Source organism: Anolis carolinensis, chromosome 5, assembly GCF_035594765.1.
Source record: "Anolis carolinensis isolate JA03-04 chromosome 5, rAnoCar3.1.pri, whole genome shotgun sequence".
In the NCBI taxonomy this organism is placed as follows: Eukaryota; Metazoa; Chordata; class Lepidosauria; order Squamata; family Dactyloidae; genus Anolis; species Anolis carolinensis.
In genome coordinates, this window is record NC_085845.1 from 19,006,054 (window position 1) to 19,025,017 (window position 18,964).

The window sequence follows — 18,964 nt, forward strand, 5'->3', positions numbered from 1 at the left end:
CAAATTTACTTAATTCGGTTGATTGACACTTGCAGCTAATGGGTTTGGGATGCTTCTATACACAGTTTTGAGGCAGAAAAAATACAATCTGATTTAAAAAAAAACCTCACTCTGTTTCTCTGGCAATATGAGGCATGTTTTGAAAGTCATTTACTTAGGAGCAAAGACAGCCTATGCATTCTCCTGAAATGTTTCTTCTTACCAACACAATTGCTTCATTATTGTGAATAATTGATTGCTTTTCCTTCTCCCCCATCCTCTGCTTTAAATGACCTTGTTAATTAGGCTTCTGAAGTGTCATTGTCTGATTGGAATTTGATGGCTCTTGAAAAGCAAAGAATAATAATCTTGTATTTCTCAGGGCCATGACAGTATGTGGGTCCTGAATGAACACTACCTTTTTTTGTTTTGCTTCATATTTTATCTTGGAATCAAGTCATCTGATGGAATCTTTGTGCGAAACTATGCAAAACTAGGATACCAGGAAAAACACACTAAAACATTTATATATATATATATATATTAAAAAAATTCTGCAGAAAATGGTAGATTATTTTGGGAAAATCATGCTCTCTCACCTTTAGATAAAAACAGTTGCAAACCTTATCTGAATAATTCCTGCCGAGAAAATCCTTGGGATGTTGGGATGCAGCATTTAGAGACTGTGTAGTATTGTGTTTTGGGTACTGAATAAGGGGACTGTGATACCAAGGTTTAAAATAAATCCACATTCTGCTGTGCAATCCAAGAAGTCACACTTTCTCAGCCTAAGAGGAAAAAATGTCCAACCAACCTAAGAGGCAACCCCACGTAGAGTGTGTTACAGTAATCCAGATGCAATGTAACTAAGTCATGTACCATCTTTGCCAGATCTGGCATCTCAAGGAACGGGCACAGTTGGCACGCAAATTTAAATTGTGCAAAGGCCCTCCTGGCCACTGCCGACACTTGGGCCTCCAGGTTCAGTGCTGAGTACAGGAAGATCCTCAAACCATGGACCTGTATCTTCAGGGGGAATGTAACCCCATCCAGCACAGGCTGGATCCCTATTCTCTGGTCTGTTGGTGGTCAGGAAAAGAGATTTAAAGATGGACTTAAAACTAACCTTAAAAACTGTGGTATAGACACCAAGAACTGGGAAGCCCTGGCCCTTGAGTGCTCTAGCTAGTGGTCAGCAGTAACCAGCAGTGCTGTGGAATTTGAAGAGGCACAAATGGAGGAAGAAATGTGCCAACAGGAAGACACATCAAGCCAACCCTGATCATGACCACTTTCCACCTGGAAACGGATGTCCTCACTGTGGAAGAACATGTGGGTTAAGAACAGGGCTCCACAGTTGCCTACTTATCTACCGCCAGGACACCACACCTGGAAAACAATTATACTCAGACAACGAGGGATCGCCTAAATGATTAAGTAATGGCAAACCACTGCTGCATAAATCTTGCTAAGCATTGTCATTAGTTAGAAAGGACTTGGGGGCACACAGCAATAATAAACAATTACAAATAGTAGCAATCCCATGCTCTTCAAATCTTGCCCATCAGGATATAAAATGTATGTATTTGGACAAGGAGGGCATTTTTTTAGTTCTGCATTACTCTACAAGGTTTTCAGCAATAGAAATGGATGCCATTGCATGGCATTTTCATTTTTGATGATGCTGGAGAAAGAAAGATGAAAGGCAGCCTTTTCAGGATTTTTTAAAATATTCTTTTCTTTATAATAATACTGATGAAATATGTATTAGTTACCCATAATAATCATCCTTAATTATCAGACATGTTGCTCTTTTCCTCTATGGGCCAGCAACTTTTGAACCAGATGCTTTAACAGAAATATCAGCAGCAGCAATTAGCAGTGATCTGCTTATCCCCAAGCTGTGAACAACTTCACTTGCTGTTTTTTTGTATATCAAATATCCTTTAAAGGCATAGGAGCAGCCAGTCTGTTGACAACTGCTACATTTTGCCATGATGGTTGACTCCTATTATCATTTGGAGGTGTGAAACGTCTGACACGAGCACTTTAATCAGATTACTTTAATCACATTCCATAGTGAGGAATCACAAGTTAACTTTCCAGCTTTTGCGAAGCAGAAGGCAACAGCTGATGAAAGGCTTTGCGTGAGTCAGAAACATGCACATTTCTGTACTCAAAAAAATTATTGGCACCATATGGATTATAATCTACCTATTATATATCCCACTCCCAGGGTGCACCTACACTGTAAAATTATAATTTGTAAAACTACAATTGCCATGATTCTATAGTGTTCAGCCATGACAGTTAAAGTGGTGTCAAACTGCATTAATTCTACAGTGTAGATGCAAGTTACATGCCAAGTCTTATTGGGTGATGGATTTAGACTCTGGTCAGATTTATAGCAGACACTACATTTAAATGCTTAACTAAAGAATACCTCAATATTTAGAACACTCTAAATATGATAGCTTTCATCTGACCTACTTTCCTATATCTCTGGCTATTTCATCTGTTCCTCCCACCTACCGCTTCCCCATCTGCTAGGCATTTTTAGATCAGAAGAGCTTCCTTGAATATTGATAAATGCCAGGTAGACTTCATAAAGGACTGCACCCATTTTTAAGGGGATTATATTTTCATTATGTAAAGAAAGGCAGAGTTGAATGAGTGTTCTGCTCTCTTCTTTATGCAGAAGTACCACAGAACAAAAATAAAACATTGTTATTGCTAACTGCCGCAAGCTGGGTTTGACTTAAGGCAATCATATGAGAGACCAAGGGTGCATCTACTATTGAATTAATGCAATTTTGGCACCATTTGAACTGCCAGGACTCAATGCTATGGAATCTTGGGAGTTGTAGTTTGGTGAGGCCCTAGCACTCTTTGGAAGAGAAGACTAAAGACCTTGTGAAATGACAACTCTAAGGATTCCATAGCATTGCACCATGACAGTTAAAGTGATATTAAATTGTTATGTGGTTTCAGCTGTGCTAAATGTAGATTCAGGGAGCCCAGACTGTCTAGCTAATCCAAAAGGTCATATCAGGATACAGACCAATTTGAAGGCAAAAGCAGAGGATTTTGTTCTTCCTGATCAAAAAGGAGTTTAGCAGAGAAAATCACTCCAAAGTATTGACATCCCCTTATTGTGAACACATTTTTTTAAAATATTACTTTTGGTAGAAATAGGTAAAGGTTTTTCCCTGACGTTAAGTCCAGTCATGACTGACTCTGTGGGTTGGTGCTCATCTCCATTTCTAAGCTGCAGAGCCGGCGTTGTCTGTAGACACCTCCAAGGTCATGTGGCTGGCATGGCTGCATCGAGCGCCGTTACCTTCCCACCGGAGCGGTACCTATTGATCTACTCACATTTGCATGATTTCGAATTGCTAGGTTGGCAGGAGCTGAAGCTAACAGCGGGCGCTCATTCCGTTCCCAGGATTTGAACCTGGGACCTTTTGGTCTGCAAGTTCAGCAGCTCAGCACGTATATAACAATTCAAAATTGCAATACTAGTTTCCCATTGGTCCTGGAGGATCCGCTGCCTCATTGGAGGAGGCGCGAGTCTGCTTCTGCCTCTGAGCCAATCAGAGGCGAGATTGGAAATTTAATAAACTGCCATTCGTGGATTCATCTTGTGTCTCTTGTGAGTTCTTCTGAGAAACTGGGTGTATCTGAGTGGAATGCAGTTGGATGGGTGCTGGATGGGTCCTGATAGTCCAATACCAGCTAGACAAAGGAAGTGCTGGCCAATGGAGAAAAGGTGTTTGAGGTGCAGTTACATAGAATGGAGGGTTGTCAAAAGGGATCTGGATAGGTGCTATAGATCTGGCAATGTTCCCAGCATTAGCCTAAATCATATCATGCCAGATAGAGAAAGGAAATTGATTTGTGATTATTTTCTCTGGGTAAGGGTGAGGCGAGGGTGAAGTGAGTTTACATTCTGGGAAATTTCCAAGGAATTTCATAGAAAGGTTACTTTTTAGGTCAATTAAAAATGACCATGAGGCTAGTTATATTTTCCAATGGAGCCCCATCTTACAATTCACATTTTTGTATAATTCATTTTGTTTGAGGTGTGTATGTGTGTAATTTTTCGATAACAAAACTGCTTTAATTCTACAGTATAGATGCACCTTAGCTCACCCTATCTTCAATATCCCTGCTCAGGTCTTACAGGCTGAGGGCGTTCGCTTCTCTGATTTAGTTCATCCATCTGATAAATTTTATTTTCAGTTGAGACTTTTTAATGATGACATTGATAGGATCGTCTACTGTGGAGGATGATATCTGTGTTGGAGACTGGCCTGGTTGCTTGAATGGAAGTGTAAGATCTCACTTTTCAGGAACATAACATAAGGGTTCATTCACATGTAATATGTACTGCTTTCATTGCATGATTCTTACCAGGAAGTGTTCAGGAAGTGCACTGACTTCAGAAGAACGGCATAAACAATTGTTCAATGTTGGAATAGATTGTCTGTGAACATGTCAGGTTCTTCTTAAGCAGCTGTTGTGTTTTCTAGTGAGCTGTCCTTTCTAGGACCCATTTCTATATCTTTTAGCAATCCAGCATCACATTTCAAATGAGTTGATTATCTTCCTTTCAACTTTCTTCACTGTCTAGCTTTCACAGCTGTACATAGAAATAGAAAATACAATGGCATTTTCAAGCTGCAAAAACATGCATTTTAAAAATACAAAACAAAACAAAATGCAGAAATATTGCCACTTGACACAACAAGATGATGGGAAGAAAACACAGTTGAGACTGAGAAGAAACCAAGCCTAACAGTGGTTTCACACATTATTCTCTAGGCACAAGCATCCCATTACTTTGTTAAATGAGAACATGTTGATTGGGTCAGCCCTTTGGATCTCATTCATCTTGGAATTGATTCTGTTTTGCCAGATTTACATGTTATTTATGCACTGCAGCCGTTCCATCAGGTCCTGTAATTCCCACAGGTAACAAAACATCAACCAGAACCCACTCCAAAAATTGTATTCGATTTACTTTAGAAAGATTTGTCAATCCTTGAGGAATTTCATTAAAATGTTGAATAACACACACACACACACACATGAATGCATGCATGCATGCACCCACAGGGTTTCTATGGTAACCAGAAAAACCTATGGGCAGCTACCTTTTTGGCCATTTGAGGACATTTTTCTTTTCTTTTTTTTTAACCAAGGCATGTGAACTAAAGCTGGCATCCACAGGATGACTGCACATTGCCTTGAATTGTGAATGGCTCTTCAGATGTTTACCTGGAATGAATGAACAAAAATCAACACAAGGAAACAAACAGAAATGACTCACAGTTCTCAGAGAGATATATACACTTCATATTTTCTGAGAGCACTAGCTTAGGAGGCACCAAGTTCTAAATAATTAATATCAAATTCTTCATACATAACCATGACAAGTACACTTTTTTATTTTTGCATATGTTTTCCCTAAGCCTCAGGGAAGAGATGTTGCTACTGAGTTTGAAACCCTTATGTCTTGAAAATTCAAAATAAGTTGTAGTCAAAGCTGAATATACCAGATCTTGGTACTACAACTGCCAGGACCCACCTGCTAAAATGGCATCCCACTGGTGTCTGTCCATCCGTCCATCCGTCCGTCCGTCCGTCATCCATCCATCCATCCATCCATCCATCCATCCATCCATCCATCCATCCATCCATCTATCAATCATGAAATTGCTACATCGGCATATGCATTACATCAATGACACTTAGACTTGCATAAACATCTCAAGGGAATCCTTTGGAGTCAGACTGTAAGCCTAACAAAGAGTGTCCTGATTTCCAACATGGCCAACTAAATGTTTTCAAAACGCCCATGAATCAAGGAACTAGCACACTTTGATTGTGGCAATCGGCAGCAACTATCATCTACAGGTAGACTGCTGTGCAACAAGGGCATTCCATCTGGCTATCATTAAGAACTATCAAAAATCTTTAATCCAAAAACATTTATCATATGTTATATAATTTGAAGAGCAATCTTATATGCTGCTTGGAAGACCACAGGGGGGCAGTGGCAGTGGATTGTAGGATATCACATACCATCATCTCCGCTCTTGGGGATGCTGCTCATTGCTAGAGATCTCTCTAGTGCAGTGGCAAGGAGTTCAGCTTCTGTTGCTGTCCTGCTCATGATAGCAATGAGGAACAGGATGTCATGACTTTTACCTTCATGCTCCTATATCACGCAACCTCCAAGGGTAGGAAAACAGGGGCCACTAAATGCAGTCTGTAGACATTTATTCAGGGGGAAAGGGGGACTTAATGTATAGTGTAATGGTGTGAGCCAGTGTGGTGTAGCAGTTGAACTATGTCTGTGAGAATTCCATCTCAGCATTGAAAACCTACTGAGTGACTGTTCTGCTCCCACACTATCTTAACTACTTGGAAGATGAAATGGCTGTGCAGGGAACAGATCAGAAACTATATAGTTGCATCAAACAAGAATTTATTAACTGAGAAGAATTTTAGATTCTCTCTTCTCCTGAGTCTCACTACAAAGTCTTTATGAGGAGACGTAAAGTCTTTCAGAGATAGACACAGTTCTAGAATCTTTATTTCTTCTTATTGTCTCTTTCTTGTATGGTGTTCAACTGTCTCTAATATGGTTTCAATATTTAACTCTGACTGAACTTGAATGCAGCTCCGACTGGACTAGAATGCAGCTCTGAATGCACTTGAATACAGCTCTGACTGAACGTGCTATTTTATAGACCTTCCGGCCTTCCTCTCTCTTCACCTTTCAGTCATGAAAAGATGACTATTCAAAGAACCAGAAATGTCTTGCTAGAGGCTCTGCCCCTGAGGAGATTCTTAAAGGGCAGGGCAACAGAGGCTTCAAATGTAAAGAAGCTGTCTAGACTGGCCCTTCAGAAACTGTACATTAAATATTAATCCATTTAACTAAAAAGGGCTTAACTAGGGAAGGGGGTCAATCTAGAGGTAAACAGCGAGAGTCTTCATGGGGCATGACAGTGACCTATGGCAAATCATAGAACCAAACAGTTGGAACAGATCATAAGGACCATCCAGTTCAACCCCCTGCCACATAGGAACACCTAATCAAAGCATCCCTGACAGATACCATCCAGTCTCATCTTAAAAGCCTCCAGAGAAGGAGACTTCACCACCCTCCAAGGCAGCATATTCCAATGTCGAATAGTTCTATTAGGAAGTTCTTTCTAATGTTTAGGTGGAATCTCTTTTCCTGTGAATTGAATTTATTGAGTCATGTCAAGCAGCAGAAAACATGGTTGATCCCTTCTCAATATGACATCCTTTCAAATATTTAAACATTATTATTATGTCCCTTCTCAACTTTCTCTTCTCCAAGCTAAACATACCCAGCTCTCTAAGCCACTCCTCATAGGCCTTGGCTCCCAGATCTTTTACCATTTTGGTTGATCTTCTCTGGACATATTCCAGCTTGCCAATATCCTTCTAGAATTGTGGTGCCCATAATTTCAATCTTAAATCACAATATTTTAGCCTCAAAAATTGGTAATAGTACACCTCCTCTGAATATTGCTTGAAAAAAAAAAACCCTACACTGGAGTTGACCTGAAGTCACATGAGAAAATATCCAGCACTAAATCTGTATTTTGAATAGATACCATATTTTATTCCAGTTGGACACCATTATTTACAGAGACATGTTAATAAAACATTTCACAAAGCACATAAAATTTCACAGTTAATATTTATAGGTGCATAGTTCATGCTCAATTACTTTATATATCTGTATATATGTATAGAAATATATTAATAACTTTCACTATAATGCCATCCTTAGACAGAAAAGACTAATCATAGGAAACATTTTAAAAATCCTGTTTCATAAACAATATCAAATTACTGACAATAGGTCAACAAAACAAGTACAGCTTTACAAATATAGAGTTAGACACTTAGGTGGGTTTTTAAAAAAATTGTTTTCATTTTTTTAGAAGTTGAAGCCACAATATCCACACAACAACAATGGCTCTGAGACCTGGACTTTCGTTTCAGAGAGAAAGGAGGTTACTGAAACGAAAACTGGACACAGTTACAGATGCTCCAATCATTGCTGATGGAAGACTTCAAAAGACACTGTAGAAACTATAAAAATAGTTTACGACTGGGCACATTGGAACTCAGCACTTGTACAGGACAGGATGTCTTTGTTAACAGGTCACAGAAGACAGAAGAAAGAGAGTGAGACTCATGCTTCAGGTTCATAATCCTGGTATTCCTCCTGTTGGGAGCAGAAATAACATCAACGGAGAAAGATTGGGGAATGAAGGAAGAAAAGGGAAAGGAAAAAGAGAAGAAGAAATTAAATTTTAATATAGTCATCTCTCTATAGCCACAGAGTCTGTATCCATGAATTCACATCTTGAAAATATTTTCAAAAATCCCAAAAGCAAAACTGGATTTTATCATTTTATATATATAGTAAGGGATACAATTTTACTATATCACTGTATGTAATGAGACTTGAACATTCATACATTTTGATATAAATGGGGTGGAGTCCATGCTGGAACCAAATCCCAGTGACTAACAAGGCCCCATTTTATACATTCCACACTGAATAATTTTTTCACTGAAGTGATAAATCTGTTTCTAAGTTGTACTTCAGATTTCAAGGAGACATATTCAGATTAGTATGGGTACTACTCTCCTTTTCTTATCCCTTTCTCTATTCCACACATGTGCACAAACAAATATGAGTTGTAGACATAGAAAAAAAAACAAGGCTACGAGGGATGTGGCTGACTTAGAACTCTCCTCTTCAACAAAAAGTTTTCAGTTTTCATTCAGTCCTTCCCTGTATTAGTTTCTGTTTAATTATTTCGCACAAAGTCTTCTCCCTGTTTTGATTCATTACTCAGAGGCTTCACATCTCATCAGAAACTGATTAGGACTTCTGTTAGGGATAAGAGAACTTATGAAGATATAGAAGTGGTACTGAAGAAGCAGACAGATTAACATGATCCTGCTCTTCATGTGTTTACTACATCCAGAAATTGTCTCTTGAACACTTTTGATGGATGTCATGTTAAACTATGATGAAAGCTTCTGTGCTCAGGAAGGCTTCTGTATTCACAGGATGATCTTGTATTCTGCAGTCCCTCTTAGGGGACATATTGCAGAATCTGTAGTGGTATTTCTTATAGAAACCAACTATTGAACCAAATACCGTATTTTTCGCTTTATAAGACGCACCTGATGATAAGACGCAGATCGCCAGGAAGGGAGAATGGGGCGATCTGTGCCGTCCGCGCGTGCGGACGGCACAGATCGCCCCATTCTCCCTTCCTGGACGCAGATTACTGTGCTCCATCTACTTCCAACACAAAGGAAGGAGGGAAGGAAGGGAAGGTTACAAGATCAATCTTGTCTGTGCTCTATGACGGGAAATAGCATCGTATTCCTACAACTTCCTTTACTTTACACATTACTTTGTGTTTCCCATTCATCCTGTCACCCTATTGAAATGAAGGACTCCTGGCCCAAGAATACCATAGAATTTCTCTAGAGGAATAGAAAATGCCTTAAGATTACTTATTTTGTCAGAAATCTATATATATAAATGAGTGATGGCATCACGGCGACCGGCAAAACAACAAACTACAGGCCCCCCAACCTCGAAATTTGATAACACAACCCATCATCCACGCCTCTAGGTTGATACAACAAAAAGAAAAGAAAAATAAAGTCCTAATTAGAGGGAAAGGAATTATTGTTTTTATCCAATTGCTGCCAGTTAGAGGGCTAATCTCTGCCCACTTGGTCTCCTAGCAACCCACTCAGCCCAGGGGACAGGCAGAGTTAGGCCTCACTTAGGCCTCTTCCAGATTATCTAATTTGCACTGGATTATATGGCAATGTAGACTCAAGATCCTTCCACACAGCTATATAACCCATTTGTAATCTTATATTATCTGCTTTGCACTGGATTATCTTGACTCCACACTGCCATATAATCCACTTCAGTGTGCATTTTATACAGCTGTGAAGAAGGGGCCTCATATAACCTAGTGATATATAAAACTAATAAATTATACTGTTCTCAAAAGGTTGACTTGTAAAATAATTTAAAATCATAACAAGAACAATAAAAATACAGCCATTGGCCCCATTAAAGACTTTTCCACATGGGCAGTTGAACATCAGTTACTAGTTTAAGGCAAAAGGTTCTGCTAGGAGGAGATCAGGGAGAGGAGCCAGTTTAGTCTTCAATGTCAGAGAATTATATGCCTGGGGAGCAGCCATGGAGGAGCCTGTCTGCTGTGCCATCACTAAATATGGCTGTGAAGATGGTAGGATTAAGGATCATATCACATTATAGAGGAAAATTTCAGTTACAGCAGGATAACAGCAAGACTTATCACATGACTTTGTTCCTCTTGGGTTCTCCCAGTGGAAGCCCCCATTTGAAAGAATTTCTTTTATGAAAGCAGATCAATAATGAATTGTGTTTGTAAAAGAAACACTATCCAACTTGTCTACTACTGGAAGAGGAATGACGTCATGTTCTAAGTCTTAGTCAAATATGCTATTATCTTGTCATAATTGTGATTTGCTTGCCTCATGTGATACCTAAAACAAAGTCCAAGAATCTGAAAATTTGGGCAGATTCATTATACATTCTTCTAAGCCTCTCTCTGCTCTTCTTACTATTCAAGATCATATGGGGTTACTTAACAAGCTGAGTGTCAAATCCCTCTATGATGGAATTTGCCATGGGGAGAGCCTTGAGAGAAGCTTGTTGCTTGTTTATTGTTCGGTATTGAGTTATTTCTTTCTGGTTTTGGCATATTGTTCCTTGAGTGGGCTTGCAAGGGAAGAGCCCCAAGAGCCTGCTCTTCACTATGTATATGGAAGGAACACGGTTGTTTCAGGAGAACAGAGAGAGGCTGTTTTTCCACCATAGTAAATTGGAGTTTCTGCTCTTTTGCTCCCAGAGGAAGGTTCCTCTCCCTAAACTAGTAGACTGCTTGTCTCCACAGGAAACAAATATACTATTCTGCTGCATTTCTCTAATGTGTAGTAACTGTTTTTAACGATAGTTAAAGATGCAGTCTTAATGGAGACAGTTTTTCAGAAAATGCTGCAATTTGCTGACACTCACAGTCCATTAAGATCTGCAATTTTGTATTTAAGTTTGAGGTGTATCTGTGAAGTTTCTGGTACAACAAAGCAGATAATGGAGGTGGGGTGGGGAAAAGTGTTTTGAAGAAAGAACAAAAATCTACAATTCTAAGCAGTATTCAGAAATGGCAGTGCAAGGGAAGAAGAATGTACATGTCTTTTTCACACTGCATAATATATGCGTATTTTTGTGCTTCTTTGATACTAATCTAGGATCTGATCATAATTAAAGTCCTTACACTGAAGGTACTGGCATAATAACATGTGTCAGGAAAGCTGTGCTTCGAAGATAGCTTGCCTCCAAATCTTATTATCACAGTCAATTAGCCCAGTGGTCAGAAATCATAAAGCCAAAAGATACTGCAAGTACCATGTTGACCAACTCCTTGCCATGAAGAAATTCATAGTTTCTGAGAGATGGCCATCTAATCTTAATTGGCTATCATCACAAATTTGAAAAAAACATACCTTCTATTTCATCATCCAAGTAATTTATAAACAGGTTGAATAATATAAGACATTGAGCTAGAGCAGACTGAGTTCATGCTTTCTCATCAGCCGTGACATGGCCAGTGGTAAAGGATTATCCTTTGGAAGAATAAAACTTACCCTTCACTAATTTAGATAACATTCAGTGAGAACTAGTTTTTGAATCCGATGAGAATCATCCACTGTGTACAGAGATTCTCTAGCAAGTTCAAGAGAGGTCCTTGTTTGCTAGCTTCCTAATTTCCCAAAGGGTTGCAAACACAAACCTCCAACACTGCATCACTTCCCTGTTACGCTGAGAAAAGCTGTCAAAGAAAGATTTACCTCAGGAGGCATTTCATAGGCTTCGTTTTCAGGGTCTACTGGCATGTCTGTGTTAGCCATCATTCCTTCTTGAGGGAGACCTTCATCCTATAGAGTTAAAGGAGAGAATATAACAACAAAGGGTGATTTTTAAACACTTAATTGTAAACAAAGGTTGAGTACTTTTTATCCAAAGTGATTGGGACGAGAACAGTTTTGGATTTTATATTTTCTTGAGATATTGGAACACCTGTATTTATGTACAAATAAATGTCTTAGAGATGAGAATATGAAACTGATTTGTGTTTCATATACATCTTATGTGCATTGCCCAAATAGAATTTTTTACAATATTTGTATTGATTTTGTGCATGAAACAACATTTGTGTACACTAAACCATCAGAAAGCAAAGGTGTCACAATCTCAGCCATGCAAGTGAACAATTTTGGAGTTTGGAGTTTTCTAAATTTTGGAAATCTAGGTAAGGGAAGCCCAACCAGTATAACAATCCTTCGTTTCAACATTCAAAGTAAATATAAAAATGTCCAAACAGTGGCGAGCAGACAGAGGCAAAGACAACGCTTTGTCTTAAATTTGGGTTTTTGGAAGGTGTTTTATAAATAGCTGTTGAAATCCAGAAGTTAATGATGATGTGACTGATGAGAATATAAATCTTTGCTTATTTTTTGTTCTAGTATGAGAGGATAAATAAATATACTGGGTTTCACCCTACTGTTAAGAAGACAAAACTTCCTCTGCATTATTCTCCATGTATTCAAATGTTGTATAAGGATAATTCAACAGATAGAACACATGGGATTTTTGTGTGTGCAAAAACCCCCCACAAACATGTTGAAAACAGGTTTCCTGGACAAAAAACCCATGTGTTTTGATTTGCAGAATATTCCCCCCACAACGGTTAGGGAAGTTTGAATGCCAGGATAAAATTGTGCCACATGTTCACCAGTCTATTATTCTTCCTAACAGAATTTCCTATCTGTCAGATTTTTTAAAAAATGTGAGAATGAATCTTTGCAAATATTCTTTCTATTTGTCATTTGGTATCCTAATAGATTTGCAGACTTCCATATGGAAATCCAACTTGAAAATGATCACAACCTCAATTATCTGCAATGTTTATAAAGATAGATTAGAGACATTTCCATCCAGTAGTAACACTATATTTGACAACAGAGTCCTGGGTGCAATACTTCAGAAATGAGAAAGGTTATAATGCTTCAATCTCCACCAAAGCCTATCTGTGTGCTTCACACTAATAAGAATAATGTTTCCCCAATGCCTTTTTATCTTTTTATGAAGCAAACTGCTTGAAAGGCATTTCAGAAGCAGTGAGGGAGGAAACTGACTCCCATATTTCTCTTCTCCCCCTTCTGCATTAAAATTCCCATCTTTGACATGTTTCTGTTAAAACATGCAAAACATAGACAAGCACATACTGGGGAAAGAATAATAATAAAAATTTATTTCTTACTTGCCTCTCCTCATAGCTTGAGGCAGGTTACAGAACAACTGATATAAACACTGCAAAAACACCACAAATACACATATAGTAATACAGTAGAGTCTCATTTATCCAACACTCGCTTATCCAACGTTCTGGATTATCCAACGCATTTTTGTAGTCAATGTTTCCAATACATCATGATATTTTGGTGCTAAATTCGTAAATACAGTAATTACTACATAGCATTACTGCATATTGAACTACTTTTTCTGTCAAATTTGTTTTATAACATGATGTTTTGGTGCCTAATTTGTAAAATCATAACCTCATTTGATGTTTAATAGGCTTTTCCTTAATGCCTCCTTATTATCCAACATATTCGCTTATCCAACATTCTGCCTGCCCGTTTATGTTGGATATGTGAGACTCTACTGTAGTAGTAGTAATAATAATAATATTAAAAAATCTTTATTTTTATCCCACTTTTCTCCTTCACCAGACCCAAAGCGGCTTATAACATATTAAAATCACATAAACAGCAATCAGAATACATCAATAATAAATATAAGCATCATAAAATAAACAAATGGAGAAAACAACTGCAGTGTACATTCACATTCATGTGGCATCATCATGAGACATATATTGCACTTTGCTCCAGTTATTCAAACATACCTCTATAAAAACTACACACCAAAACATGTCTCTATAAAATACATATTAAAATGCACAAAACATAAATTAAACACACAGTTAAAATTCATGCTTAAAGACTGTCTGGGTAGGCCTGCTGGAAGAGATAGGTCTTTACATGGTTTTTAAATTCCGACATCTTCTGGTAGGTTGTGCCACAGTCTTGGGGCAGCTGATGAAGAAGTCCTCTGGGTGGCGGTTGCCAGTCAGGTTCTGGCTGGTTGGAGCAAATGCCCCCAGAGGACCTAAGTGTGTGGGACCAATTGTATGGGAGAATGCGATCCTGTAGGTAATCTTGACCCAAATCATGTAGGGCTTTAAAGGTCAAAGCCAATACTTTGTACTTTGCCCAGAAACTAATTGGCATCCAGTTGAGTGACTTTAGGATAGGTGTAAATATGCTCACTCCTAGATGTTTCTATAACCAATCTGACTGCTGTATTTTGAACAGCTGGAGTTTCCAAACTTGGCACAAGGGTAGCTTAATGTAAAGCGCATTGCAGAAGTCCAACCTTGAGGTTACCAGTGCATGCACTACCATCTTCAGGAAGGGGTGCAGTTGGTGAATCAGCCAAAGTGGATAGTAAGGACTCCTGACCGTTCACTGATCTACCTGGACTTACATTTGGAGAGATGGATCCTGGAGCACTCCAAGCTGCAAACATCCTTTCAGGGGGAGTGTAACCCCATCCAGAACTGGTTGACATAACTTCATCCCGAGATGAGGACCCTTGGTGGCAAGCACCTCTGCTTTGTCTGGATTCAGTTTCAATTTGTTTTTCCCCATCCAGCCCATTACCTTCTTCAGGCATTGGGATCATAACAGTGACATAACAGACAAAAGGGTTAAAAGTGTTCTTGTCCTGCTTTGCTTTTCTAAACCAAAGGGCATGAAATCTTCATTTTGACACATGTCCCAGTTATTGCAATGGTCTCCAGATCCCCGACCTTCTCTTCATTGAATATGTATGTATGATATGAATAATTGATTCCATTTGCACACGTTGGGTTTACTTGTATCAGAATCTGAGATGTGCCCCTCCCTCCCACAGTTCAGATCTTCTGTTTTATAACTATAACTTTGCAGGATGGTTTCTACATGTGCTCAGAAATATTGTGACTAAACAGAATATTGGGAAGGAATTTTGCCCCTTTCAATGTGATCCCTTAACTAATGATGTTCTTTTAACAAGTACAAAAGGTGTTATGTATAGATGCCTTCTGTTTGAATACTGAGAATTCAATATTTGCTCCTTAACAGCCTGAATGAAGGAAAGACACAATACAGATTCCTTATCTCAACAGAATCTCACCTTTTGGGGAAGAAAATTTCTCTGGCACTTAAGAATGTTGTTGTTTATTCGTTCAGTCACTTCCGACTCTTCGTGACCTCATGGATCAGTCCACGCCAGAGCTCCCTGTCGGCAGTCACCACCCCCAGTTCCTTCAAGGTCAAGCAATTCACTTCAAGGATAACATCCATCCATCTTGCCCTTGGTCAGCCTCTCTTCCTTTTTCCTTCCATTTTCCCCAGCATCATTATCTTCTCCAAGCTTTCCTGTCTTCCCATTATGTGGCCAAAGTACTTCATCTTTGCCTCTAATATCATTCCTTGCAGTGAGTAGTCAAGCATTATTTCCTGGAGTATGGACTGGTTTCATCCTTAAGAATACTACGTTTTAAAAGAATGGCTGTTAAGAGAAGTACCTAATTTCTTACTATTGTTGTTATCCAGGTATTGTCCTTTCCCCTTCCCAGATCAAATAAAGAACTAGATCAAGCCTTCCCTCTATCCAGATTTTTGAAATACCTTTGATAGACTTTGATAGATTGAATTATTTTTCAGCTGCTAAAACAATTTGGTCTTGATATACAAAGTGGAAAAAATCTGTTGAGATTATAACGCTTCATGTCCTACTTTGAACATTAGTGGTCATGGCGCATATATGCACATTCAACCTTTGTAATTATACACCTTACATTTAAGGTAACTAATAGATGCTAATTGTCTTTTCCCCTATTTTAACAGTCACTGGAGAGATTTGGAACCATTTCTCAGCCAAAATCTGTTGCATTAATTTCTGGCACAAGATGATTTTTACATCCTGATATTCAAATGTCCTACTTATTTTGCATTTTTTAAAATATATATATTTTAAAAGGAAATAGCCCAATGAGCACATAGAAGGTGAGGATATGTGGTGAAGATAAAGAGTTGTACAACTTATAATACATTTTATTTTGGATATTACTAAGGACATGAACCAAAGGGAGCTATCATTAAAATGCTACATAGGGCCTTACCTACAGAACACTTAATCAAGTATTGGACCAGAGTATTTTTGAATCTTACCTATAATAAACCCATATCGATGTTTCTGTGGCAGAAAAGCTAACAGTGAGTTCAATCCTGTAGCGTACTCATAGGTATATTTTTACTTTGTTTCACTAGTGGTGAAAATGAGATGAATCTATATGTGATCACTATTTCAAATTCTCTCTAGGCTGCTTTGTGAGCTTTGGTATACTCAATGTTCTTTAAAATAACATTAATGAATTAGGTCTGCTTTCTATGTCCTTTCCTTTAACATCTACTTTATTGCTCAGTCTCTTCTCTGAGTACATTTTTCAAAATCATTTTTTGAAATGGTTCAGATTCAGGTTAAGTAAGTGACCTTTACGTCTAATTAATTTCAAAGGAATACATGCAACTCAATTAGGAAACTAAATGTTACTTTTCAACAGACGTGAAAAAGTTTGACCAATCTCTCTCCTAAAACCCATGGTGCCACTGAAATTAATGAATTAAATTTAATCTTCTTGCTTCTAAACAGAATGTCGATGCAGGAAAGAGTCATGGGTGAACCCTGGTACCACAACAACCATTAGGGAAGAGGAAAGCTAAGAAAACTGATTCCCTGAAAAGTCTTTGTAAATTGCATTAACAAATCAATTAATGGTTGCCAACTGTAGCAAGCAGCCGTTCTACTAGCTGAGATGGAGACATAGCCCCTTCCTTTTGCCTGGGACACAAACCTTCAATACTGGAGAATGAGCATCTTAATTTCCCACCTGGAGATGATTCAGGTCCATGCCCTGAGACCTGGCAGCCCTATGGAGATATTCTCCATATGAGCTCATATACATTCCCATGATCCATCTTCTTCAACTTCAGGCAGATACCAAGTGAATCATATCTCTGCATATATATGTGGTCTCTGTACAAATTCATGAAGTGAAAATTACTTCATTCACACTTAATTTATGATTTATGAGAAAAATAATGCCACAATCTCAATCAGAATGCAAATCACAACCTCCAAGTCAAGGGCCATAATACCCAAAGCCAACCATTCTAATCTCTCCCCAAAACTAGGAGAACCCCACACTCCAGAAGAAACAATTTAACTAACTCCTCTCTCCACTCCAGCATAAAAAGTCCTGAACAACCCTACCTCAAAAGAATGAGACGTTAAATATCTACAAAATTATTGCCCTTTGATGACACTGCAAAATCTTCAATGGGATGCCTAATCTGCCCTCATGATAGGACCCATCTTCTCAAAGAGCCTTCTTCTATCATACAGAGTGTAGAGTAAGAGTTGTGTGTACAATATATTTGTGAAAGTGTGTGTGTATGCAGGAGAGAATGCCACCTGCAAGTTGTCCTTGACTCTACACTTCTGCATACAGTTATCTATTGTGTTTTGTCAAGTGTGTTATTCTCTCTCCTAGGCATCATAGTAGCTTACTTTTAAAACTAGCAGTTGCAAAATTAATCCAGGTCTTGTTTAGGAATTTTCTCTGGCTTGTCAGCTAGGTTCTATGAAGTGTCCCGTCATGTATTTGTCTGAAATTATACTTCAGTGATAAAGGAAGCATAGGGTGCACTGACACCAGGCATGAGCTAACGTTTGGACTTCAACTCCCCGTATAAGCGGCTGAGGGGGGAAAAGAAAAGGCCTGAGGCTGTTAGGAATGGTGGGAGTTGAGGTCCAAAACCCCTAGAGAGCCCACGTTTGTCCATGGTTGATCTACACTGTAGAATTAGTGCAGTTTGACACTAACTGCTGTACCTAAGGTGCTATGGAACCATGGCCAAAGAGGGCTGGTGTCTCACCAAACTACTAATCTCAGGATTTCAAAGTATTGAGCCAAGGTAGTTAAAGTGATGTCAAACTGTATTAGTTCAACACTGAAGATACACTTATAGATCTATCTTTCCCCCTCCTCTATTTTTTAAAAGTTCTCTGTTTCCAATTAACTTGAACAAGAAAAGTGGAATACCTTATAGTTGATAACACCAACAAATGTATTATGTGTTACAGAACATATTTATCTAGCTAACAGTGACTTTGACTGTCTTTCTATTTTGTTTCATTAAAGCAATGTTTCTTAAGGTAACTGACAGAAACATTTAAAACCAAATTAGGATTTTTATTTGAATAAGAAGAAGCTCTGCTGAATGAACTGGTATCTACTCTCTTCACAATTAGAAATACCAAAAAGAATTAACATAATTATTCCTGATAACACTGCAGAAATTTAGCACTTTTAATCAACAGTGTTTAGAATAATTTCCTGTCTCCAGTTGTTGCTCTCTGGTACGCACTGAAATATTTAATACCTTTATTCACTTACAAGTTCAGTCTTTTCTTAATGAGACCATCTCACTTAACAATGCCTATTGCATTTTCAAAAACAGGTGAATTAAAATTCTTGACTTCACCTCTCCACCATCCATCCACCTACAGGTTCCTTTTCACATAGTGTTTTAACATGGATAAGTATATTATTCAATTCTTTAGATTTGGCAAGGCAGTCCCAATTAATTGTCTGTCATCTTAGTTTTT

The 18,964-nt window shown here is 38.4% G+C and overlaps 1 protein-coding gene across 1 annotated transcript in view; it reads right to left on the reverse strand.

Moving 5' to 3' along the window:
* Positions 1–7,621: 7,621 nt before the first annotated feature.
* snca (synuclein alpha) overlaps positions 7,622–18,964 on the reverse strand; it is a 77,259-nt gene continuing 65,916 nt past the window's right edge. Inside the window, exons 5-6 of the mRNA XM_003221301.4 lie at positions 11,974–12,060; positions 7,622–8,257 (exon numbers count right to left, since the gene is read on the reverse strand). Of these exons, the coding sequence (XP_003221349.1) occupies positions 8,225–8,257; positions 11,974–12,060 (120 nt within the window). The 3' untranslated portion in view covers positions 7,622–8,224. The remainder of the gene's footprint in view (positions 8,258–11,973; positions 12,061–18,964) is intronic.